The following is a 25,078-nucleotide window of genomic DNA, read 5'->3' on the forward strand; positions in this document are numbered from 1 at the left end:
TGAAAGCGCGCGAATCTCTTCCTTCTTCCTCTTTCTCCTCCTACTCCTTCTCCTTCTTCTCCTTTGATAACGACGACGACGACGATGACGACGACAACGACGACGATATTCGATGAGGAATTTTCTCCTCGTGAGCTTTTCCTCGCCTCGCTAAGCTCTCCCTTCTTCACCCATCGCCATAGCCCGGTATCCCTTAACTACGCAGCTACCCTCGATCGTTCATCCCTTTCTTCCCTACCTCGAGTATCTCTCCCTCTCCTTCTCCTTTCTCTCCTCTCCTCTCGCTCTCTCTCTCTCTCTCTCTCTCTCTCTCTCTCTCTCTCTCTCTGTCCACCCTCCGCGAAAACGTGGCGACGAAGACGACGATCGCGATTTTTCCCGCTACGCCTGTTGATCCCGGCAATGATCTCTTCCGAACCGTTTCGTTCGCATTCCGACCTTTTCACGATGGCCCTTCTTTCTCTACTACTACTACCTGCTACCTTTTTATTTCTTTCCCTTTCCCTTCTCCTTCTTCTCTTTTCTTTTCTTTCCTTTCCTTTCCCTTCCTTTCCTTTCCTTTCCTTTACTTTCCCTTTCTTTTCTTTTCATTTCTTCTCTCCTCTTAAATTTTCTCTTATTCGATTCCTTCTTACTTCTCTTCGATTCCATTTTCTTTTTCTATCCCTTTTTCTTAAAATACAGCTACACAACCGTGAAAAATACTGATTGATTTTTTTCTTCGCTTCAGACTCAAGAGAGAGAGAGAGAAAGAGAGAGAGAGAGGGGGGGGGGGAGAGGAAGAATGAGAAGAAGATCTCTGAAGATTTTTTCGATCAAAGAGCACGATCAGCAAAACGGATCGTTTGTTTTTCGATCGGCTTTTGTTCCTCGATCGAGGATTCGCCACGAGAAGAAACGTCCGCCTCGATCAATTAGAACCGCTATATCGATCTTACGCGATATCAGAAGAAAATGATTACGATTTCGTTGTTTTTTTCGAAAGGGAAGGTAAACAAATATTATCGTACCGTATTCCTCGATCTTCCTTCTTCGAGTTTCTCGTAAAATGTGGATGCGTTCTGGGTTCGGATCCAAGCGTGGGATCGACGTTTCCTCTCTTCCCTCCTCTTTATATTTCTTTCTCTCTCGGAGTTGCCACGGTGATCGTCGGCCGCCGGCCGCTTCGTTCTTCTTCGACAGCCGCGAAGATGGCGTTCACGGTGCGATCCTTCGATTTTCAAGATTTCAGCGTGCGTGCATGGATAAAGAGAGAGAGAGAGAGAGAGAGAGAGAGGGCGGAAAGGGAAGAAAGAGTGAGTAAGCGAGAGAGAGAGAGAGAGAGAGAGAGAAAAAGGGGTATGCGCGTCTATACGACGTGTATACTGCATTGCGTCGACGACCTATTTTGCAAGGATGGGAGGGCGATAAGTCGCGCGCGCTACTAACGTTCAACGATCGATCACTAAACGTTACGAGTAATCGTTCCTTTTATACGAGGCCTTTCTGTGCTTGATCATCGAAAATAATTTTCAACGAGAAGAAATCCGACATCTTTCTTCTACGATCTCGATTCTAACAGGATCGATTCTATCCTTCTAATGTTTCCTTACTTCTACGTCTAATTTCTTTTCGAAATAATCTCACGTATCTAATCGTTAGGGTTATTCGTAAGATAGAGATTGATTGATTGAACAAAAATCATATTTTCTGTGTTAATCTTTATACGTTTGGAAAAAAAAATCTGCCATTGTAGACGCTTTAAAATAATTGAAAAAATATATATCTATACCTTCCACAGTAATAAAGATCTATCGTTTTCTTCTTATATCTTTATATTCGTATTTTATATCCGATCGATGTTAATAGAGATGTTTAGCGTTGCGTGAATTTTTCAACAATCTTCGAACAAGCTTCGATCCTTTTGACGATTTTACGATATTTCGAATTGAGATCTCGTGTCCCTGTGTCAGCGGGTCACGTGACCCAGGGATCACGTGGCGCTGTTTCATCAGCCACCAGGAGGCGCTATTGTAGTTTTGATTAAACACTATGACGAGGATCTGTTTGCTTCATAAATACACAACTACGTTTGTCAACTCGTCTTGCATCCTTAGGTCAAATATTAAAATGTCATTATGACTGGAGTAGAAAAATTTACACTGTCGAAGGATGGACCATTCTTTAATTAACATAAGCTACGATTTTCCGCGTAACATGTAGCGAGTCGACCCACTTTACGAATAGATCATTATTCTTCGTCGACGAACGTTGCTTGACCATGATTTCATCGATATAACAAGTGTTCTTCGAAGTGTCTATTCTCCTTCGAAGAAAAATTGTGATATTTTCACATTGAGAGCTAATACACGGCCGTTAAAAAAAAAAAACTCAAAACGTACGAGAATATAGAGTCTGGTGTTCATTTTCCTTGAGAATGTCGTGGGTCCTTACGTCGTTCAAATACGTGCATTTAGTGAACGATTTAATTAGGTTAAGTTGACTAATGACTCGAATTTTTTATCGTAACATGATTTACCTATGGAGAACCTGATGAATTGATTGTCAAATGCATGTTGTAAGTTTAAATGCCTTCTATATTGTTTGTGTGTTATACGTCAACATCGGCAATAATATAAACATTGGCGAGTGTTTTTGACAGTTTCCTACCTTTTGAACATTATTTTAAATCGTCATGTATATATATGTATATATATATATATATATATAACAACTCTAATTCGCATTACAGTTTTGTCTGACAAATATTGATTACAAAAGTACCTAAGATTATCAGGAACCAAGATGAACTATGGTTGTGCATTTATTGATATTTTACATGATGAAGACTCAATGTGTGTGATAAACTTCTTACAAAGATCTCTACTGTACTTGCTTGTATATATCAAGAATATTTAGAGTGAAAGTTAATTGTTGATCAATATGCCGCACGTGACTAGAAAATGGGAATTATTTCCTGGTCGAAATCGTTTTTGTTGCGATGGCAGGGTGATGATGGCACCACAAACAGGTGTTTTCTATGTTACAGTGTGTTTGGTAGCTGGTACAAGTGGATTGTTCTTTGCCTTTGAGTAAGTTCTTTTTGATTATTCTATGTGTTTTGCATTGCGATGAATATTTGGATTCCTTTTAAAAAATATCTATGATTCGTGATTGGCACGTTGTCCATTGAAAATTATATTATTCTTTTCTTATTCTTTTCTTTTTTGATTTTCCTTAAATATCTTTATTCATATTTTACAGTTGTCCATTTTTGGCTGTGCATATAACACCTGCAATCCCGGTAATAGGTGGATTATTATTCGTATTTGTAATGTCTGCCTTGTTTCGAACAAGCTTTAGTGATCCTGGTGTTATTCCAAGAGCAACACCTGATGAAGCTGCTTATATAGAAAAACAGATTGGTACGAGTATGAACATATGTGAATATATTTTATAAAATCTTTATTTTTTGGAATAATTCAGATTATTCCGAATATTTGCATAGCTTTGTTCATTTTAAACATAAATATCAATGTAGTTATAGATTTCTTTTCTTTTCTTTTTCTTTTTTTTTTTTTTTTTTACGATAATATCCAGCTTGTGAATATTTTGTTAAGTATTTACCTATTTATGTCTTTTGCATGTGCTGATACAGAAGTACCAAATAATGGTAATTCTAAAACATATAGACCACCTCCAAGAACGAAAGAAGTATTGGTACGAGGACAGCCCGTAAAGTTAAAATATTGCTTTACTTGTAAGATATTTAGACCACCAAGAGCCTCGCACTGTAGCTTATGCGATAATTGTGTAGGTAGGTTCAAAAATTTTAGCATATATTTAGCGTTTCTTTTATACCTGTCTTTAATTTTTCAATAATTTGGTTAATGTGTATGTATATATATATGTATATATATATATATATATATATATACACACAATCATTAATATCAATATATATTTTATTTTCAATTATTCCAGAAAGATTTGATCATCATTGTCCGTGGGTTGGCAATTGTGTTGGTAGAAGAAATTATAGATATTTTTATGCTTTTATAGTTTCTTTAGCATTCCTATGTGTTTTTATATTTGCCTGTGCTGTTACACATTTAATAATGCGTGAGTATTTTTATGCTGAAAAAAAAAAAGATAATATTAAAATATTTTACAACAATTGTTTGTTTTTATTAAATTTAGTTACAAGAGATGACAGACCATTTTTAGAAGCTGTCAGATTATCTCCTGGTAGTGTCATTGTAGGAGTGATATGTTTTTTTTCCGCTTGGAGTATTTTGGGTCTTGCTGGCTTTCACACATATTTAGCCACGAGTAATCAGACAACTAATGAAGACGTGAGTATACTAAAAGTTTCAAATTGTCAATAACTAAAGATAGATATATTAATTTCTATCGTATTTACAGATCAAAGGTTCTTTCACAAGTAAAATCGGCCAAGAGAGTTTTAATCCTTATAGTCGAGGAAATATTTGCGGAAATTGTTTTTATGTCTTATGCGGTCCTTCACCTCCAAGTTTAATTGGTAATTTTCATTAAATTTTTTGATTTGTTATCAATCTATAAAATGCATTTATATTCATCTGCACGCAGATCGTAGAGGAATAGTTACACCCGAGTATCGTGCAGAACAGGAACGAGTTTCTGATGAAAATGTGATAGCTAATAATAAGTCATATGGAACTGTAAAGATTGTGCAACCACAGGTAAGATGGTTTATTAAAATGTTTATATAATATTTGAAGAAAATAAAGTATTTAACTCTGAATTGTATAATTTATAGTCCAATGGAACAGGCATGCAGACAAATGTTCCCACAGAACTTACGGATTCTATGAACAATCTTGTTACTGGTCGATACTCTCCAAGATTAGAATCTATTAATGGTGAGTTGTCTCTTTTACGGCATCCTTCTCGCTGTACTGATGATCTTCCCAAATATTCTCATCAGTATATCAGTGATATTTATGTTCCACCATATCCTATGCAACATTGTCCTCAAGATTCTACAAAACATATGAAATATAATGTAAATGATAGGATAAATCCAGAATTTCAAAAAGGTATACATAAATATCCTCATAGATGTAGAGAAGAGTATCACAGATGTTCAGATAATAATCTCATATATGATCAGTGCATACAAGATCACAAATATGCAATTGATCTTCAAAAATATCCGCAAAGATATTCGGAGGATATATTGCAATATAAAATTGATGAAAAAAATGGTTACTCTGATTTACAAAAATTTCCTCAGTGTCGTTCCGAAGATCCTTTACGAATCCCTCAGGCTCATCATACTATGAAGTACAATAATTTAAGATGCACTGATCATGGTATAAAATATCCAATACCGAAAAATATATTACCAGCACGCATATTAGGTGCTACTGGTATACCGATTCAAGCAATAGGGCTTATAGATAGTCGTTTTGGTTCAAATCCATTAAGTAATAATTTATCATATGTTGACAATTCATTTTGTCCTAACGATAGTACAGAAGAAGATCTTTTAAATCGACGATTTATCATGAATTCTATGAGTGATAATGATGATATTTAACATTCATTATAGACGATGCATTTTCACTATGCATTAGTAAATATTAATAAAGCTGCAAAACAGCTTTACAACATTCAGCCTCGCCTTTGTAACATGTAATATGATTGCAGCATAGCTGGCAATAATAATAAGGTAATCATAACATTGGATATAATGTTGTATCCAAATGGCACTGGTAGTATTTTCTTAAAAACAAAAAATTGTAGTGCATTAATACAATGTGCAATGTATCAAATTATCATCTTGTTGTTAGAAGCAATTTATGATATATTATTAAACAGAGCTGTGTATATAGTAAATAATACATTTATAAATAATTTTTTTGTAAAATATTAAGTATTCTTTCAAACGTTTATATACGCATTTAATTCGTATAAGAATCTTTTTTTGAATGTTAATATTACAAAAAAATGATAAACTTTCGTATTTTTTTTCTTTTTATTTTATTTTTTATTTTTTTATTTTTTTTTCCTTTTTTTTTACATTATTTTATTCATTTTGATATTGTACTTTTGAGAATATATATATATATATATATATATATATATATATATATATGTATGTATAAATATCATTTGTATTGTTACTGAATTTCTATTTATCATTAGGAAGGTCTTTATCCGAAAAGGTGCTTTTCTGCCAATTATATTTTTTAGATTTTTTCTGTAGGATTTAACAATATTTTTATTGGTTACTAATGCTTTTGTTAAATTATTCGATAACAATTCAATGAATCATTTTTCTTTGTTCAAATTACATCCTGTTATCGAGGGCTCAGAGAATTCCATTTGGTAAGTTTACTTTCTTACATCTGAACTAAGTGTATGTTCTAATAAATGAATGGGTTGGCATTATTAATGACTTTACTAAATCACTGTGCCACATCTATTATTTTTTCTGTCACGCGAAACTAATTTTAGAATATTGTTATAATTCAGATATTAGTAATATACACATTGGCTTCTATCTTGTAAAAAGATTAACAAAAGAGATTAATGAATTTTTATTATAGATAAATATAGCTTTGTATATATAAATAATATCGGTGTTCAGTTTTATTATTAGTTTCTTTACATAGAAATAAAATATATCCAAAGTTTTCGTTATGCACGGGATATAGATATCATATATTAGTAAATCATATAAGTATAAAATCCAAGTTATATTATTATTATTATTTTTATTATTATTATTATTATTATTATTATATATATATATATATATATATATATATATATATATATATATATAAAACTACTTGAAATATTTTTTATATTTGAAAAAGAAAACAGTGGTGATGGAGGAATCTAACTATATAAAGGTATTTATATATCTGAGAATGAGCACATTCTGTTTTCTTTATAAATAAAACAATAATATAAAATTCACACACTATCAACACATACACACTGTACAAAGTCGTGTGAATTAAAACATAATAAATTAATGTATGATTATGCTTACATAAGTTGTACATTGCAAAGGTACAAAATAACTTGTATATATTTTGATATTTATTTCATGATATACCTTCCATATTATTATACAATATATATACATATTTTCCTCTTGGATAAAATATGAAGAAATTATTTAAATTTTATTGCTCATCTTTTTCTAGGTAGTACTACGAATAGTGTAAGTCAGCTAGTTACCAACGAAGTACCATTAGCATCGCTCAATATTGCTCCAATTGATATTGACGAAATTGCTCCACTTCCTCCGCGTCCAAATGTTGCGGTTTCTTCTACATTGGATACCACTTCAATACCATCAGTAACTGTGACTACTCCATTGTCTGCATCCAGGCTTAGATTATTGCAAGACACGACTATGATCGAATCTGCTTTAGATTTAGATTCATTGGAAGATGCAAGTGTTGGTAGAGGAAGCCAAGTAGGCCTTATCAAAATGGGAGCAGTATCATAATTCAATCTATTTTTATTATTAACTTAATTTACACATACATTACACAGACATTTTTTTCATTTGATAAATAGAAAAAAATTTTTCTTTTTTTTTTAGCATTATATTGGAGTATTTACCAGTTATTATACATACACACATCACATACAGATATATAGATATCACATATATATATATATTTTTTTTAAATATATATATATATATATATATATATATATATATATATATATATATATTTAGAAATGATATCAAACTTTAGGCCTATTTGTATGATATATAAGTATGTGTAGTAATTGCAGTGAATTAGTAAGTGTTGTTCTCTACAATCAAAGATTACCAATTTTTGTGATTTATACAAAATAGTAGATTCGAAAATATTAAAAAAAAAAAAAAAAAAAAAAAGCTCAATTTTATATCTCATAGCCACAGGGACCTGGATACAATATTAACATTAAACTGATAATAGTTTTTCTTATTCATATTTACATATTATATTAGGTTAATCATAATGAAACATACACACACATATATATATATAAACTGAACGGATACAGATGTTTACAAACATTTCTTGATGATTTCTGTGGCAAACTGGTATTTTTTAAATTCATTGAAGCGGCACTATTTACTACTTACATTTAATTACTCTAACTTTTTTATTTTTTATACAAATATTGGCTCTTATGACAGATTAGTACATGTTTATACAAATTTTCTGATTTGCGCTTCTTATATGCACTTATAGTATTGATTGTTACACTTTGTGGAGTGCATATATAAGATTAAGTGTAAGTATGACACACAAATGTTTACTATTGAACTTTTTTATGATAACACTTCAAAATGATGTCTTTCCAATAGAATTACTGTGTACAGTGTAAAAATAATTTGTAAATACAATAAGAATAAGCATAATAATATAAAATTTAAGCATTTAAAAAATTTACTAAAATGATGCCCTGTTGGTATCAAGCATTTAAAAAAAATAGAAATAATATGATTACCACTGCCTTATTTATGAATAACTTTATTAATAACAGCATCTTGTTATTTGATTTGGCATGGTCATGGAACATATTATTTACATAGATAGTTAAATACTAAATGATATATGAGGAATATTATATTATATATAATGTATATTACATAAAAAAAATTGCAATTACAATGACCGTATATATTCTGTTTTTGTATATAATACATGTATATGACATTCTGTATATATATACATATATGTATATATATATGAGTATACTATGTAGATGTATCTTTAAAAAATTATAATATAGTGCAATTTGAGAAAGATTTGGTGACTATTTTTTACATAGAATTCGATATAGGATTTTCACATAAACTGTGTATAACATTCTTGTGTGTGTGTGTCTATATATATATATATATATATATATATATATATATATATATATATATATATAATATGTACTTACACATATATACAACATATGCATATAAAGAAAATCACTCTTTCTTTGTATTTAATTAATACATATGATGGAAAACAATTGCAGCCACAATTATAAAAACTGTTATACTTAAGCCAATAATATGTAGGGTAGTTAGATGATTCTCTATTTTTTCAGTGTTTACGGGTATAGTAGGGGGACCACACTGACAAGTATCTATGGCTTCTGTATCAATATAAATAATCAGTACTATTATCTTCATATTTAGTAAATAATAATAATAATTGCAATAAGTTACCTGCATGACATTCTATTTCTTTTTGGATATCCAAATCCTCAACATCTACATCTAATAGTTCTTGCAAATATACCAATGCTTCTTGTGGTTCTTCACCAGGAAACAGGTAACTTGATAATGTTACTCTACTTTTATGCAAGTGTATCAATATTCTTCTTGGAGGTTCATGCAATGTTATATTTTCTAAAACAAAAAATAGATTTTAATAAAAAGGATGAAAATATATATATATATATAAATTATAATTTCATAATAAAGCAAATGAACCTTCAGGAGAACCATCTTCCTCTTCAATCAAACTATCCACGTGCATTTCTAATCTACTGGCTAATGATCTTACTATGTCTTGTTTTATTGCTGCAGTAGCTTCTTCAATATTTGTTTTGCCAGTTACAAATATTTTACTAACCAATTGACCTATTAACCATATTGATTCGCTACTAGGTTTTACTTTTGCATCCGTAGATGTTGATTTCTTCTGTAAATAACCGCAAAAAACAATTTTATAAAATCATATTAGTTTCAAACTGTAAATTGTATCGCATTACTTACACAAGGAATGTACAAATCAACTTCAAGTTGATTTTTATTATCTTCATTTGCAATTATCGTTTCAATTGCATCATCAGACGATCTAATTTTTCCTGCTATCATAACAAGTGCAGAATCTATCATATTTGATACATCTTCCAATATCTCCTATAATTCAACACACAATATATTTTCCTTTATATATATATACACATCTTATATATATATATATACATACGAGAGATATCATTATATTTAAAATTGTTTGTACCTGCAATTGTTGTTTAAGCGATTCAGGTTCTTTGTTTGTAGCTATACAAAACATTCTGTCTAAATTTACAGCAGTTTCAAGTTCAAGCCAAGGAATACTCTGAGCTCGAAACTTAATATCTATTGGTTTTAATATACCATTTTTTATATCATCCACCAGTTTACAGACATATCTGTGAATTAAAAACTGAAATGTAGATAGAATTAAAATTGGATTAAATCAATTTATCTATTAGCCAATTTACACAAATATATGTTTGTTGTAAGATTAGATGGAGAGTAAGACAAAGCTTAAAAAAAATTCTTTACCTTTGAGTTATACTGTTGTAAGTTAATATAAAATTGTGCTGATTGTTTCCATGAAGATACTTATTCGATAAAAAATTTCTTTGAATTGTAAGAAGAATTGATCTAAACTTATGTACATTAACATTATTATCTAAAGTATCCTCAGGTCCAGCCAGAAATATACCAAGTATACGCATTCCACCAGGTAACATTCTTGTAACCTTTATTTGAAAAATAACATATGCAAAATATTTGGATTTTAGTTGATATCTAAAATGAAACTTAATACTCACATCGTTGGCATGATCTGCGAGCCAACTTTCTGGTATATCTCGAATGGATTTGAAACATTTTTTTAAATTATTCTCATCCGTATCTTCCGAACAACTTATCAATGTTTCTTCCACAACATTTCTAGTACGCGGTGGTGGTGTTCTCGCTAAATGTACTAAATAATCTTCTTTTTCTAAACTCTAAAATATATGTTATTTCTACATCTTTTTGTATTAACAATAATAACAATTAAATATTCAAAGGAAGAAAGTAAACTTTTTAACGATCATTATTAATAATGATATAGTCATATTTAAAAATATTCTTTCATACCTGTGTAAGTATGACATATGTTAGATCCAAAGAAAAGTGAATGATTGAGAAAGGGTTAAAAAATTATCAAGAACAAATTGTCGCACCTGTCCTAAAATTAATCCCACTTCATATCCTAACGTCCCGAAGGATGTTAAACGAGAACGAACAGATACTTCGGATATTACAGTACGTCCCATTTTCTTTTGTTTTTTTCTTTTTTTTTTTTTTTTTCTGTACCACGTATTAAATAAATAATCTGGCGCGCTTTTAACTCTCTTACTGACGACTACGCAAATTTCTTCTTTGATTTATGATATCAAATAATAATTTCATATCAAATCGTTACACATAAAATAAATAATTTATTTAATTTAGACGAATGAATGAAAAATCTGATCTTTAAAAGGAGAATTTATATCGTAATATTAAAGATATAGAACTTTATAGAATTGATTATCGTAGTCTTTGAGCACCACCTAGCGACGAAATGTATAAATAAATTTGAGTAGGTCATCCCTGATAATAGGCAATAAATTTACGTACGTGTAAGAAGTAGCCCCTACTTACATATTTATGTTTAATAATTTAAAATTGTATATTTTTAATGTTTAATTAGATTGATAAATAATATATATATTTTTAGAAGATTATTAATAATATTTGTTTTTGATATTATCCTTATGTTAAGTATACGATATAAATAAATGTTTGTTTGCCTTTTGGTTTCTAAGCAACGTAGTAATATCTAACCACTGCTGTCTGTCAAAGCATGCAGTAAACTACTGCGTAGACAAATTCTGCGTATGTTTATTGAAGGTGTAAAAAATATAATAAAATATTCTTTTGTTGCTATGTTTTCAACAGATGTCAATCATGGGCGCAATGATCGGTCAATTTTTGAAGAGCAACAAGCTAAACTACAAAAAATTCAGGAGCTTACGAATATGTTAAAGGTTAATATTTAATATAATTGTAAAATAGAATTTAGTGCAATTAAGTTAAAAAATAAATAAGTAAATATATAAAGATTATTTTATATATATTTTTATAGGACACTGATAAAAACTTAACGATATGCGAGGAAATACTGATAACTTACTTGAGGAAACGATTGAAGGTATGTATAAAAAAGTTCTCAATTATATCGATTGTTTCTATGAATCCATATTTTATTTATTTAGTCAGCATGCGACATATAAATGAATTAATTGACATATATATGTATGTATATATATATGTATATATATAAACATGATGATGCGTAAACAATGATATTGAACTTATTCACTAGTTAACTTTACATGTTAAAATTTAACTAGAGAATCGTCATTTTCACTTATTTTTAATCAACTTGATCTTTTAATTACTTTCCTTTCATTAAAGATGTAAACACGATTACGAATTAAACTTCTCTTGGATAGTTAGACATCATTATAGAGAATATGATGACGCGCATGTATTTTTTTAATGATAATCTGCTCATGTTTCATAGATTACCATTTTTTGTACCATCCACCATGACCATACCAACCTCCATAACCACCGTACCACCAAGGCCAGCCAGGATACCAACCACCATACCATCCACCACCCCATCCACCATACCTAAAAAATATAAAAAAAAATTAAAAAAAAAAAAAAAAAAAAAAAAAAAAAAAGAAAAAAGAAAGGAATTTATAGATTTGTTATTCTAATCGAGAAAGAGATTCTCACCAAGGCCAACCATAACCACCATAACCACCTCCGTATCCCCAAGGACCCCAACCAAAGCTTCTCTTTGTTAATTTTCTGTTGGCTTCGCCTTCTTGACTGTTTGGTTGTACTTGGAGTATCGTTGTTGCTTGCTGTTCTATCTCCTTATTGTCGTTAGATCTCGTAGAGACAATTGTTTCCTGGCCAAAGACCAGAATGATCAATCCAAGAAGCAACTAAATAAAATCAAAAACATATTAAGATACAACATTATCTATTTACCTGACACACATCTCGCAATTTAATTGTTTTCTTTAATCCTTCTATTCACAAAAGACTTCTTACCAATAGCTTCATATTAAGATACGTGTACCGTTCAACTAACGTGAATACGGAAAGTTGACACTTCTTTTATACCAAGTTGTTGTCATGTAACTCGTTCCATCAGGATACGGTAAATTCTAAGATCTGTGTGTATTTACATTCATCTAATGTGGCTAACAAGATCGTGAAACTGGTCCTATCTAGAGAATAGTATTGAACCACGTAATCACCTGTATCAAAGACTGATCATTTAAAGATTTGATTTAAAGGTAGAGACTTGAACGCGGAATTCAATTCGTCTACGTATATATATCGGTATGTTGTTTCAAACATAAAAATCCATATTTGTCGATAGAATAATAATAATATTATAAATATAACCTGACAGAAGCAAAATATTCGCATTTGTTTATTAAAAATAATATTAAATCGAATCAAATTAAATTTGATTCGATCGAACGTAAAACGAATAAACTTTGATAGTAATCCTCGAATAAATTTATTTATTTATTTGTTTTTATTATTATTTTTTTTTTTTTTTTTTTTTTTTCTTACAAGTTCTATCGGAGTTTCTGTTTTATCAGAATATAGAGAGCTAGTTTTTTTTTCTTCTCTTTCCTTCTTTGATTCCGGGAGGTTTTGTAGCACCGGATTAGGAAACTGATATCCACACAGGCGGGCACACAGCCAGTGGCGCAAACTTTCTCCAGCTAGGAGAATAAGTTAAATAGCTGCAGTGCTTACGAAAGTCGATTCGGAAGGTATCCGATTGAACGTAATTCGTTCTTCAAGCAGACATTCATAATCGAGAAAAAGACCAGGGCATGGCAATTCGTACGTTTCGAATCGTTGAACGTCATTTATGTCAAACTTTCGCAAAACATCGTGAATGTCTCTTCCTTTTTTTTTTTTTTCCTTTCTTTTTTCCTTCCATTATTACCGAAGCAAAATGATGTAATTCCAGAATGTAAGAACAGAAATATCCATCCACAATCGTCGTCATCGGGGTCGTTCCTTTCGATTCAATCTAGAAAAAAAATTTAATTACTTTCTTCGGAGTTTTTCTCTCACGTTTTTCTATAATTTCCAATAAATGATAATAAATAAATCGACTTTCGCTCGATTACGATGAAAAACCAAGTGAAATTAAATATCTTTTCCTATTTTTCCTATTCGTCGTTTGAATCTATGATCAATAGAAAACATTATTGAATTTATAAATAAATATATAGATTAAAATTGAACTTAGAGTTTAGAGAAAGAGAGAGCACGAGGAGGGGAAAGTTTCCTTCTCGAGAACGTTCTTTCTTAACAACCAAAAAATTATTATAGAATATAAGTTTCGCACAGATAGATTTTATGAGTGGGACTACGAAATTAAGAAAAAGTTCTTTTGTTAAGCCAACCGTGATATATAACATTTTATGCTATTCAAGAAAAGTCGATATAGCTAGTTCGTCAGTCTTAAAAGTTTCCCTTTGGACGTAGTAAGTACATCGTGCCGCTTCAGTTGTTGCAAATCAACAAGTGGATGCGTGTAATTGAAGAGAAACTCTCTCGACATTTCTTTCCGATATTATGCAAAATTTTGTTCTCTCTAATCATATACCATTCCTCAGTTCTAAGACTGACGTCGACTCGTGAACATTACATTTCTAATATTCGAAAAGAATTGTTGTCAAATTAAGTCTCTTCGTTGGCTTGTTGTCGTTCGAACATTTAAATGTTTGATAATTCTTTATGAAAAATCCGTGCATTATTTGTTTCTTTTTTATATCGTTCGTGAAACATCATTCGAAGTGAGTGAAATTATCCCAGAAAGATATATATTATAAACGTTAAAGTGTACTGCCATGTCGTTCAATGTGTGAAGTTAAACATTATTTTGAAAAAAAGTAAAAGAAAAGTGTCTCTTCGACGATGAAACTCAACGGAACACTGTGTATACTCTACTTATTCTATTTCATAGATATAAATGGCGTCGAATGCAGGAGCTATTCGGCCGAAGTAGAAAAAATCTCTCCTACGAGAAGCATTGAAAATAACAAGGAAAATCTGACTAAAGTGGAAAAATATCGGGACAAACGTGCATTGGGTTTAATTTTGTCAGGCTTAGCTCAGATCTTTGGATACACTCCAACTCCAATACAATTGGCCACACTTCCAAATCCAGTTAAATCTGACAATAATCCCGGTGCATCTGGGAACAATCAAAGTTCTTTTATGCCGCCGATAATGCTACCTTTAAATTTGCCTAATCAAGTTGTCTTACGTTCTTCCACTCAAGCAGCAATGCCAATTTCGACAACAACGGCACAACCCAGACAAAAAGAAACTATCAGATTTACCGGTGTTGTCAATTTTGGTAATAGATCCGACGTGGTTGGACATTTGCAACAATACGAAAGAATATTTCACGGTAGTCAAACAACAAATCCTCCTGCATCATCGTCATCAACATCATCATCGATTCCTATACTTTCATCGACAACCCCTTCATCTTTCAGTACAATGTCATCGTTTGATGTAAGAGAATCATTGAAATATAGGCCACCTTTGTTAACTCCATACTTGGTCAAAATCCCTTTACCGATCGCACCTAATCTTCCACCTCCGATATCACCAACAACGAAGATTAATTTTTCTATTAAAAATACGAACATACCGCGTAGGAAGGAACAAGAAATTGTTTATAGAAAGAATGAGAATATAGAAAATTATAACGTGGAAAATAGAAAGATACAAAGTGAGAAGGATGTAGCTATACCGGAAAATAAATTTCAACATAACATTTATATCGGCGAACCTTATTGGAAAATGTTGCACGAGGAAAGAATAACTCAGTTGGAACGTAAACAGCAAGAATGTGCTGAGAAATTAAAGGAACGAGAGAAAGAACGGAATCATATTTATCGCAATGAGAATGATTCTAAACAGAGAGTAATAGGAAGAGAGAGAGAACGATATCATGATTATCAGAAAGAGGATCATTCTGGACAAAAGGAAGGATCGAGGGATCGTGAAAATGATGATGGTGATGATCGTGAACGAGAGTATCCTTTGAATATTAAAGAAGATGGAACGCATGGAAATAATGAAGACGAAGAGTCTGAAAATTCACGCGAACCATACGAAGAACAATATCCAGGCTATCCAAGGGAAGGTCCTACGAATGAAAAGCAAAAAAATATCGAAGATTATGACGATTACGACGAAGATGATTCTTATAAAAATGACGAACGAAAAGAAAATTTAAAAGAACCGGGCACAAAAGTCTACGATAATAATTATACCAATGTCAATTACGATAAACCATTACCGATAAGTGATTATTATGAAAAAGAGAGACCACCCCAACAGCTTCGTGATAGTTACGGTGAAATCGTAGACAATCGTGCTTTGGTCGACGAGAGGATCGCTAATTATTACGGCGATGTTAAGAATCAACAAACTATACCTCAGGATTCTCCAAACATTTCTGATTTTATCGAGGAATCTGAAGAGAAGTACGAGGAAAGGCCCGAATCTAAAAATGATAAGCAAATTAACGAAGATCTATATAAAAAGCTCAGAGAGGAATATGCTATTATACCATTAGAAAATAAATACGAAGAGTATAATTTAGAAAATAATGATCAATCGGAAAAAGATATTAAAAATGAATCGGAAAATCCGAAATACGAGAATGATTCAACTTCGAATAAAAATGATCCAATTCAAAATAGCGAATCAACTCCATTCGTAGATAAGACTAATTCTAACGAATTGAAAATTAAGAAGGTAAGTAACATTCGTAATAATGTCATTCCGATAAAAAATAAATCATTTAACGAATTTGCTTTCGTTAAAAACTCGCCATACATTTTACCAATTCGATATGTTTACGGACCAGACGAACTTGAAGAAGCTAAAACGCGTCGTTTCCATTCCGAAAAAGTCACGAAAGAAGAAGATCATTCTAGTAACATCGACGCAAGGAGTACAACCGATGAGAAAAAATCACAAAAAAAGGAATTGAATGCCGAGGACCTAACTCCTAAAATAGGTCTTCCAGAAAGATTAACTGAGAAAAAATTGCACGAAGGGGAGAGGAAAGAACTTCAAATTTGGCCTGCACCATTTGACTTTGTTTTTGATAGTACCGAACAAACAAACGTGCTCGTTCCTGTGATTATGAAAGAAAAATCAAGAGAAAATATATATCATTCACCTGTTATTCCTACTCGTACAATGATCTATGAACAAAATCCGAATACTTTAAGATACCTTGCACCATTTGTACCAATGCACTATAGGACCCATCAGCAGCCCACATTTTATCTTAATAAAAGATTTATATCGTAAAAAAAGAAATTCTAAATCATCAATCAGATTTATAATAATTTAGAAGAAAGAAGAAATGTATTACAATATAATTAATATAATAATTTTATGTTCTTTGATCACTCACGACATGTTATGTTGTATAGATTGTTTAAATAAATCTAAATTGTTATTATAAACGTAATATTATTGTTAACATTGTTCCTTCCCTCGAAACATAATATACATATAATTATATATAATTCGTCGTTTGTTCCTATTAATAATAATCTTTTGTTACAGGCTAAAAATGAGGAGATAAAACGTCGCAGCATGTTAGAGAATAAAATGACCGAAATTTTAGAAAATTTAAAAACACGCTTATTGATCGAATAAAATAAAAACACATACAAATATACGATAAAGAATATTTATTCTACCAATTAATAATGTTCTTCACATTCATATGTATAGTATCATCAAAAGTTGATCTATTGAAAATTATCTTTATTATTAAAAATATAAACTAAAAGCGGCGTTACATATAGTTTGCCGATATGCAAAAATATGTTTATTTATTTAACAAAAGGTAAAAAACAAATATATTTAATCGATAATTTCGATAATATAATAAAATGAACATTTTTAAAGAGCATCTTTATTTAAAAATATATATATATATATATATCTATATATATATATATATATACGTGTATATATTTACAATATAAGATTCAAATATTTGTCAAAGAATCTTTGCTATTATTATACTGTCCCTATATATATGTACAATAAAAATGCGATATATTATCATCGTGCAATAAAATATGAAGCAATATACAACACTGGTAGAGAGCAGTCAAGAAATTTATAAATGGACATCATCATCGTCACGATATGAACTATGTTAATGATATAAATATGATAATGATTTTCTTTCAGTATTAATTTAATGTAATATAATTAAAATATTCCTAATTATATAACGAAAATCGTTTGTTTGTGCATCATCAAATAGATACTTGTGACTGATAGTAAAATCATCTGCCCAACTTAATTCTACCAATTTGTCTTTTGCTATAAATGATTTATGATGGCAATTCTATTTACTTCCCTTCTCTCTCTTTCTCATTCTATCTCTCTCTCTCTTTCTCTCTGTATGTGTGTGTGTGTGTGTGTATAATCCAATGTAAAATATCAATTATTAATGTGCAAATTATTAAAAACAGAAGTTATTGCTGTTAAATTTTGTCGAAATATTTACAGATTAATATCATTACGTGCGATCATAAATAAGCTACCGTATCAGATTCTATACTAAGCGCGTGCAAAATTTTTTTTTTATATATATATGAAAAAATAAATGTGAATTCCTGTATAATCTAAGTTTGTTAAGTACAGTGCAATTATTTGTAGGCAAGTTCACTTTCACATTTTAAACAGTTAAGACACACATTTATCAAATTTTAATGATCGTTATGATGGCGGTGCATCATCTTCGCTTTTCGCATATGTTCTTAATTTTTTTTTATATTTTTGTTTATGATATTATCCATTCCTTTCGATTTTTCTATTCCTCATTATACTTCCGATCTGTTAAATCTTTTCTCATAAGATTATGAAGCGATTTATTTATGCTATATCACATCCTTTCACCGTGAATTCTTTCCATTTCTCCATGAAAAACATATCAAATGGAAAGATTCGTCTTTGTATGTTGATAATTTTGTCAATGATTAAATCTCTTTCATCAGCCATATTTTTTACTGTTACGTTTTCTGTGTTCATCCATTGCGCATACTGATGTCTAAGGCTGATAAAAATTAAACTTCCCTCAAAAGGGTGAAGAGTTTCACTCGCTGATGATAGTGATGCGTCGTTGTTTCAATCAGTATCCGTTACTTTTCTTCTAATAGCACCATCCAATGTAGGAGGTCCAGGAATTAATAATTTTTCTTTCAAACATTGATAATTTTGTAGCCTACATACTGCATAATCCTATGTATGTACATAGAATAATAAGATGAAATATTCAAACTACTAGTTGTAAAGTGCAACTATTTAATTTTTTTTTTATTATGATATATTGTGCATTTTCTTTCTTTTTTAATGATATATTGTGCATTTACCCAATATCCAAATGGTATTTCAGATAATTTGGCATTGACGATACTCCAAAGGCCCCAAAACAGGTGACTGGCTAACGAAAATACTTTTATTTCCATCATTATACGTTCTTCTTCTGCCTGAGATTCCTTCTGGACTGTTCTCAAGTAACTCTTGATAAAATCGAGCTGTCGGAAGAATATAATGATTAGTATCACGTATAAATACATATTTCCAAAATCAATTTTCATCTTTAATTAATTATTTATCTATCTAATGATAGCAAACAAATTTAACAACATGTATGCTAACTAGTTGTGTTACAAATTGATATGTACATTAATCTAAATTTGATCTTATATGTTTGCCTTGAAAGTTAAACATACCTCTATATGACATTTCTCTTTAATAATAAATTAAAATTGAACAAATATCTTTTGAAAAAATTATAAAGGTATGTTTAATTGGAAAATAAGATATGAATTTGCAGCTTTTGGTTTTTGTTATATATATATAATATGTTAATATATATATATATATGTATATATATATATATTTTATATATATATATATGTGTGTGTGTGTGTGTACAGTGCACTTTCTTTTCGCTTTAACTTAATTAAAATATTCTTAGAAGTAATACAGAATGTGTCCCCTAGTTTTACTTTTATATAACTTGTTGTTTTCGTCAATTAAAAATGATATAAATTATGCGATTAAAAGACACAAAGTTATGCCTTTGCTTCTAAACACTCTCGTGCGTCTTTTACAATTTTATTATTAAATAAATAATTATTAATTCGCACGAATAACATTTACGCGTATCTTGATCTCATGACATTTTCTTTTGGTTTTTTTTTTCTTTTGTTTCTAAACGATCGACCATAGAATCATTGAGCCAAAATAAAAGAATGAATTAAGCAACTCTTGAGTAATCGTCATCCAAAAAAGAAAAAAAAAAAAAAAAAAAAAGAAAAAAAAATTAAAAGAACACACACAGTTGCATCGAGAATCTACGCAGATTATGGATCAACTATCGTGAGTGCGTGTAAAAGTACTCTAGGTTCGTAGACGAGCAGATGTGGGAGGGTGTGCTGTCGCCATGGGTAGATGGCACAGGTGGTTCTGGTTCCATAACTTGGAGAGTACGAGTCAGGATACGTCGCAGTGGCAAGATTCATATGCCGCCCAATTTATCCCGATAGCGTGCATCGATCCTGTCTCTCCCGTGAATTGCAGTCCTGTGAAACTAATACATACACACGCAACACACGCCAAGGTGTCACCCTTCTCGCAAATAGAACAACACAACAAAGGGGTAACGCGTGGTTCTCGCACGGATGTTGTTGTACGTATCTCGTTTATCAAGTATCAAGAAAGGGATCGCAATAATTATTGGAAGCAAAAGGACAATCTTCGCTAATTTTTTCATTACTGCCCTAATATAATGATAATGAGAAAATAATAATAACAACAGTAACAACAACAACAACAACAACGGCAACAATAATAATAATAATAATAATAATAATAATAATAATGATAATAATAATAATAATGATAATAATAATAATAATCAATAAAAGAAAAATACAGAAAGAAAAAACAAGAGACGTACTTTAGAACAAGTGCGAGTTTCATTACGACATCTTAAACGTTATGATGTTCGTTCGAGAACATGATGATAATATAATATAATATAATCGAATGCAAAACATTGTTGTGCATTTGTTATGCAAGGACGTAGGAGGAAGTGCTCCTAACGATGATAAAAAAAAAAAAGAAGAAGTAGTATAGTCGGGGAAAAAAGCTGATGAAAGCCTTACCAATTTTTTTTTTTATCTAATTTTGCGACCCTTCCCCAGTATGCCGCTAACTTACCTTCTGCTCTTTCGTAGGTCCAGCCCCTGTTCGTTCATGGAAGAATGGATATTTCGCCGCTGTGTAATCGTACTGCCATTCGATGAAATGATTAGCGATATCAAAACCTCGGTAGTTGTAGGAACAATATTCAAAGTCGATAACAACCAATTCGGTCTTTCGCGAATTTTGCCGAAGAAGGATGTTACCCTCTTGCATATCGTTATGACAAAATACGACCGGATGTTTTTCTTGTGCAACGAGATCTCTAAAGGAAGAAGAGAAGAAAGAAAAACAAAAATGAAGGACCCAATTATGAGACGACCCACGCGTTATATAGTTAGAAGAATTTATAACTTTTTATACCTGAACCAATTTATCTCATGTTCGAGATCGATCGATCGCAAAACGTAGACGTTATCGTGTTGGCGCGAATCAATCTCATCAATATTTTCTAAAATATCTGTCGCCGTAGCAAGCCACTTGGTCATAGTATCCCATAGCCAAGTTGGTTCTTTACTAATTGGGACTTGCATAGTATGTATCTGTCCCAATTTTTCAGCTATCATCAAGCTCAATGTTGGATCGGACAATTCTTTAGTTAATAATGGTCTAGCCGGTATATACTCTTCTATACGACCACCGGGAAATATACCATGTAATTTTGGGCCAAGTCGCCTCTCTGAAAGTAGCGTGAAGATGACCGATTCGGTGATAAGTCCTTCCAACGCCCTTTCCCCATGTACTTGACCGTACAGTCGTAATAAAACTTGCCGCGGCTCGCCGCGTATCGGGACAGCACCGTCTGGCAGCTGAACGTTGTAAAGCCAATTACTGAGGCCTCCACTGTAAAAAGAGAAAGAGAGAGAGAGAGAGAGAGAGAGAGAGAGAGAGAGAGAGAGAGAGAGAGAGAGAGAGAGAGAGAGAGAGAGAGGGTGAGGAGGAGGAGAAGCGAAAAAAATATATTTTAATAATCAATAATTATTTATAATAAATTATTTTAACCTGATATAAACAATAAATCGTCTAATAATTTCGAATAATAATATATAACTTTACGATTCTGAAAATGTTTGTTGAACGATCTAAGATCTACCAACCTGATACGTTTAAGGGTGATATTCTCCGCTGTAACTCGTTTCCAAACACCATGAAGATAATCTCGACAGATACGAGCAGCTGTTTCCCTCATCTCGAAATTCTTCTCTGACATCTGTACGAGAGCAAATAAAAAAATAAATAAATAAAAAAAAAAAACTAAGTCATTTCATTAGTACATCGTAAAACATTGCAAAGAGATTTGTGCAAACGATAAATCGTCATATACATTCACCTACATACATATATATATATATATACATATATATGTATAAGAAGATAAAAACATGTAAGAAAGAAAGGAACAAAACAGTGCTTTGCAAGTTAATCTAAGTGAAAAGATAGGAGAGAACGTGTTGCGTGCCATAACCTTAATTATTACTCTTGGCATATCGAACCTGCTGCTTTAAAACAGTAGTTAAAGATATATTCAATTTGTGCGCGTTCTATCAATTGGAAATTTTAAAATGATGCCGCGCTTTTAATAGAAGTAGAAGAGTTTAGAAGTAGAAGAGGAAGAGACGAAGAGACACGCCTTCGTATCCTGCAAATTACGCAGATTCCTCGTCGACGTTATTCCTGATCGTTTCATCGACGTTAATTCAATGGGTTCCGAGCACAATGAAGAAGAAATAGTAGAACAGTAGAAGTAGAAAAAGAAGAAGAAGAAGAAGACGACGACGATGACAACGACGACGATGCGATGCACGAAACACTATTATTTATAATACTTTTATCCATAAATATGATACTGAAGTTTCGTTAATCGTAGACACACACTCTGCAAGTGGGAACAAATATGTATAATTCTTTTACACATTCCTATTTTATTATTACTTTTTTGTTTTTTTTGTTTTTACTAAACTGCAACAACACACGTCAGAAAGAAGAATATCTTTAGAAATTACTAATTTTTTTTCTTTTCTTCTCTTTTTTCTCTCTTTCTTTTTTCTTTTTTTTTCTTTTCTTTTTTTTTTTGAAGAATACCGTATCAATTATCTTTCCGAGATTATTCTCATCAGAAACATTCTCGTACTCCCGTTTCTGTAGTCTACGAAAAATGAATCAAGACATGCGCATCATACCGATCGATGTTCCATTTCAAGTAGCTATATCTAATCATTCCTTCTACGTTAGATACCCTTCACTTCGTGATACGTTTTCTCTAGAAAGTCTTATCGATGACGTTAATAGTACATCAACACTTGTTTTTTATCATTTCTAAAACAAAAAAAAAAAGAAACAAAAAAGAAGTTATTCATGTTCTCCTTTCGCTAATTATTCAATCCTGTTTACCGCAATAAAATTGTTGCGCCATTGATAGTTTGAAATGCTTAAAAAATGGCGGCAACTCTTCTTACACCATCTGCTGGAATTGCGACGAACTAAACGCAAACTTCGCACAGCATAAGAGAAAAGTAAATTTCTTTTATTAAAATTTTTAATAATAAAAATATAAATGAAACGTAAAATATCAATGAGAAGTAATTTTTGATGAAATAATTGGAATTATTTTCCTTAATTTTGTGAAAATATTCCTTACATTCGAGCTAGAGTTTTTCTCGAGATTCTTATCAAGAGATGCGATAAGCTGATTATCCAATATGATCACTTTAAATTATCTTTCAGAAATAGGCTTCGACATTGATTTTCTTATAGAGCTTTAACATCACGTACAAAAGATGAAGACAAAAAAAAAACAGAAAGAGAATAAGAGAGAAAAGAAAAAAAAATATACAGTAAAGTTGTAAACAAGGAAAACAACAATGTATCTTGAATCTCGAAGGCTATTGGTGAGACATCTGACGCATGTCGAGTGTAGTTACGGTGGAATGTTTTTTTGCTTACAATCTTTTACCACGCAAAAGATTATAAAAATCACATTTATGATATTCGGAATAATGAAATAAGTGATAACTTCTACAACATTTTCATTCATTCTAATGTTTACAAAAAAAAGAACGATAAAAGTGTAAAAAGAAATTTCCAAAAGTATGCCGTATTCTCCATTTATGTATACGCACCTTATTTTCCACGCCCATTGTTGCTTTGTCCAAGTTGTACGGTATATGATAATATTTCAATAAAAAATATTTACCGATTGGATGGAGTAATTGATAAATATCACTTTGTTTTTCTTTCCCTTTCAAACTGGCTGTCGAAAAATTAAAAAAAAAAAAAAATCACGCGATAGACATACAAGCAGTAATGTATTAGTAATAGTAATTGTAACAATTAGTAATAGTTTATAGATACCGGCGTGTCGATCTAACTAGATCTAACTTGTTTTTTTTTCTTTTTTTCGTTTCTTTTCTTCTAATTTTCTTGCTACTTTATATACGGAAATATGGCGTTAGATTATTCTAGGCCACGATTGTTTATTCGGATAAGGAAGGATTGATGTTACTGGTTATGTTTTAACGTCGGATAATAAGAAAAAGGACAGTACGAATGGAATAATAGAGAACGTTCTAAGATAGGGAACAAAAAAGAAAGAAAAATAGATAGAAAGAGAGAAAGAGAGAGAGAGAGAGAGAGAGAGAGAGAGAGAGAGGAAGGGTGAGTTATACACTTTTTAAACTATATAGAAGAATATTTACTAGCGTAGAAAAAACAGATAGCTGTCACGACACGTCAATCGTTTGAAAACGTTGAAACGAAAATGAAATGGTTAGCGATTCGCGCATTAGAATGAGCTGCAAGTTAGTTTGTAGCCAAGTTCCCGAGGACAATGGTAGGAGTGTAGACTGGGGGAAGGATGGGGGCAAATAATCCTAAACGTGGAGCTGTAAAAGCCAGTGCACGCTC

The 25,078-nt window shown here is 31.2% G+C and overlaps 5 protein-coding genes across 18 annotated transcripts; 2 read left to right on the plus strand and 3 right to left on the minus strand.

Annotated features, from left to right (window-relative positions):
- The first annotated feature begins 631 nt into the window (after positions 1-631).
- Positions 632-8,657, plus strand: LOC124953761 (palmitoyltransferase app-like). 4 transcript variants are annotated; one of them, XM_047505625.1, is made up of 12 exons: positions 648-2,557; positions 2,732-3,071; positions 3,244-3,404; positions 3,638-3,796; positions 3,964-4,101; positions 4,180-4,334; positions 4,405-4,522; positions 4,591-4,703; positions 4,781-4,883; positions 6,335-6,354; positions 6,849-6,884; positions 7,185-7,345. In XM_047505625.1, exons 2-12 carry the CDS (start codon positions 2,923-2,925, stop codon positions 7,203-7,205), a joined length of 1,173 nt encoding a protein of 390 aa, XP_047361581.1. In that variant the 5' UTR covers positions 648-2,557; positions 2,732-2,922; the 3' UTR covers positions 7,206-7,345. The 4 variants fall into 4 exon arrangements, with proteins under 4 accessions (XP_047361579.1, XP_047361581.1, XP_047361584.1 ...); XM_047505628.1 differs by lacking the exon at positions 6,849-6,884 and having other exon boundaries at positions 747-2,557; XM_047505624.1 differs by lacking the exons at positions 6,335-6,354; positions 6,849-6,884 and having other exon boundaries at positions 748-2,557; positions 7,185-8,657.
- On the minus strand, positions 7,839-11,294 carry LOC124953764 (protein odr-4 homolog). 2 transcript variants are annotated; one of them, XM_047505637.1, is made up of 8 exons: positions 10,993-11,294; positions 10,594-10,773; positions 10,322-10,521; positions 10,014-10,185; positions 9,764-9,910; positions 9,479-9,686; positions 9,212-9,394; positions 7,839-9,138 (listed from the first exon to the last, which is right to left on the minus strand). In XM_047505637.1, exons 1-8 carry the CDS (start codon positions 11,083-11,085, stop codon positions 8,990-8,992), a joined length of 1,332 nt encoding a protein of 443 aa, XP_047361593.1. In that variant the 5' UTR covers positions 11,086-11,294; the 3' UTR covers positions 7,839-8,989. The 2 variants fall into 2 exon arrangements, with proteins under 2 accessions (XP_047361593.1, XP_047361592.1); XM_047505636.1 differs by having other exon boundaries at positions 9,479-9,689; positions 10,993-11,292.
- On the minus strand, positions 11,139-17,470 carry LOC124953780 (protein suex-1-like). Its single transcript, XM_047505667.1, has 3 exons — positions 12,926-17,470; positions 12,602-12,816; positions 11,139-12,493 (listed from the first exon to the last, which is right to left on the minus strand). The coding sequence occupies exons 1-3, from the start codon at positions 12,935-12,937 to the stop codon at positions 12,382-12,384; spliced, it is 339 nt and encodes a 112-aa protein (XP_047361623.1). The 5' UTR covers positions 12,938-17,470; the 3' UTR covers positions 11,139-12,381.
- LOC124953755 (cilia- and flagella-associated protein 251-like) lies at positions 11,326-17,624 on the plus strand. 5 transcript variants are annotated; one of them, XM_047505606.1, is made up of 4 exons: positions 11,326-11,433; positions 11,753-11,841; positions 11,940-12,005; positions 14,874-17,624. In XM_047505606.1, exons 3-4 carry the CDS (start codon positions 11,963-11,965, stop codon positions 17,246-17,248), a joined length of 2,418 nt encoding a protein of 805 aa, XP_047361562.1. In that variant the 5' UTR covers positions 11,326-11,433; positions 11,753-11,841; positions 11,940-11,962; the 3' UTR covers positions 17,249-17,624. The 5 variants fall into 5 exon arrangements, with proteins under 5 accessions (XP_047361562.1, XP_047361559.1, XP_047361561.1 ...); XM_047505603.1 differs by having other exon boundaries at positions 11,352-11,427; XM_047505605.1 differs by lacking the exon at positions 11,326-11,433 and adding an exon at positions 11,526-11,571.
- Positions 17,623-25,006, minus strand: LOC124953768 (choline/ethanolamine kinase). 6 transcript variants are annotated; one of them, XM_047505643.1, is made up of 7 exons: positions 24,527-24,847; positions 24,295-24,421; positions 22,273-22,385; positions 21,539-22,018; positions 21,194-21,440; positions 19,336-19,500; positions 17,623-19,204 (listed from the first exon to the last, which is right to left on the minus strand). In XM_047505643.1, exons 2-7 carry the CDS (start codon positions 24,310-24,312, stop codon positions 19,091-19,093), a joined length of 1,137 nt encoding a protein of 378 aa, XP_047361599.1. In that variant the 5' UTR covers positions 24,313-24,421; positions 24,527-24,847; the 3' UTR covers positions 17,623-19,090. The 6 variants fall into 6 exon arrangements, 5 of the variants coding, with proteins under 5 accessions (XP_047361599.1, XP_047361598.1, XP_047361600.1 ...); XM_047505642.1 differs by having other exon boundaries at positions 24,295-24,425; XM_047505644.1 differs by lacking the exons at positions 24,295-24,421; positions 24,527-24,847 and adding an exon at positions 24,871-25,006.
- Between the last annotated feature and the right edge of the window lie 72 nt (positions 25,007-25,078).

The sequence above is a fragment of the Vespa velutina genome, chromosome 13, assembly GCF_912470025.1.
Source record: "Vespa velutina chromosome 13, iVesVel2.1, whole genome shotgun sequence".
Classification (NCBI taxonomy): Eukaryota; Metazoa; Arthropoda; class Insecta; order Hymenoptera; family Vespidae; genus Vespa; species Vespa velutina.

Bases quoted from the DNA above. Each gene is read 5' to 3' on its own strand.
- LOC124953761 (XM_047505623.1), top strand. From the start codon at position 2,923: ATGCCGCACGTGACTAGAAAATGGGAATTATTTCCTGGTCGAAATCGT. The intron at 4,523-4,590 runs GTAATTTTCATT...ATCTGCACGCAG, and splicing joins TTCACCTCCAAGTTTAATTG to ATCGTAGAGGAATAGTTACA. The intron at 4,704-4,780 runs GTAAGATGGTTT...TATAATTTATAG, and splicing joins TAAAGATTGTGCAACCACAG to TCCAATGGAACAGGCATGCA.
- LOC124953764 (XM_047505636.1), bottom strand. From the start codon at position 11,085: ATGGGACGTACTGTAATATCCGAAGTATCTGTTCGTTCTCGTTTAACA. The intron at 9,911-10,013 runs GTACAAACAATT...GTTGAATTATAG, and splicing joins CGCTTAAACAACAATTGCAG to GAGATATTGGAAGATGTATC. The intron at 9,139-9,211 runs GTAACTTATTGC...ATATTGATACAG, and splicing joins AGAAATAGAATGTCATGCAG to AAGCCATAGATACTTGTCAG.
- LOC124953755 (XM_047505606.1), top strand. From the start codon at position 11,963: ATGCGAGGAAATACTGATAACTTACTTGAGGAAACGATTGAAG. The intron at 12,006-14,873 runs GTATGTATAAAA...TCTATTTCATAG, and splicing joins ACTTGAGGAAACGATTGAAG to ATATAAATGGCGTCGAATGC.
- LOC124953780 (XM_047505667.1), bottom strand. The intron at 12,494-12,601 runs GTGAGAATCTCT...TATATTTTTTAG, and splicing joins GGTGGTTATGGTTGGCCTTG to GTATGGTGGATGGGGTGGTG.
- LOC124953768 (XM_047505641.1), bottom strand. From the start codon at position 22,862: ATGAAACGATCAGGAATAACGTCGACGAGGAATCTGCGTAATTTGCAG. The intron at 22,019-22,272 runs GTTGGTAGATCT...CTCTTTTTACAG, and splicing joins ATCACCCTTAAACGTATCAG to TGGAGGCCTCAGTAATTGGC. The intron at 19,205-19,335 runs GTAAATGCACAA...GTACATACATAG, and splicing joins AAATACCATTTGGATATTGG to GATTATGCAGTATGTAGGCT.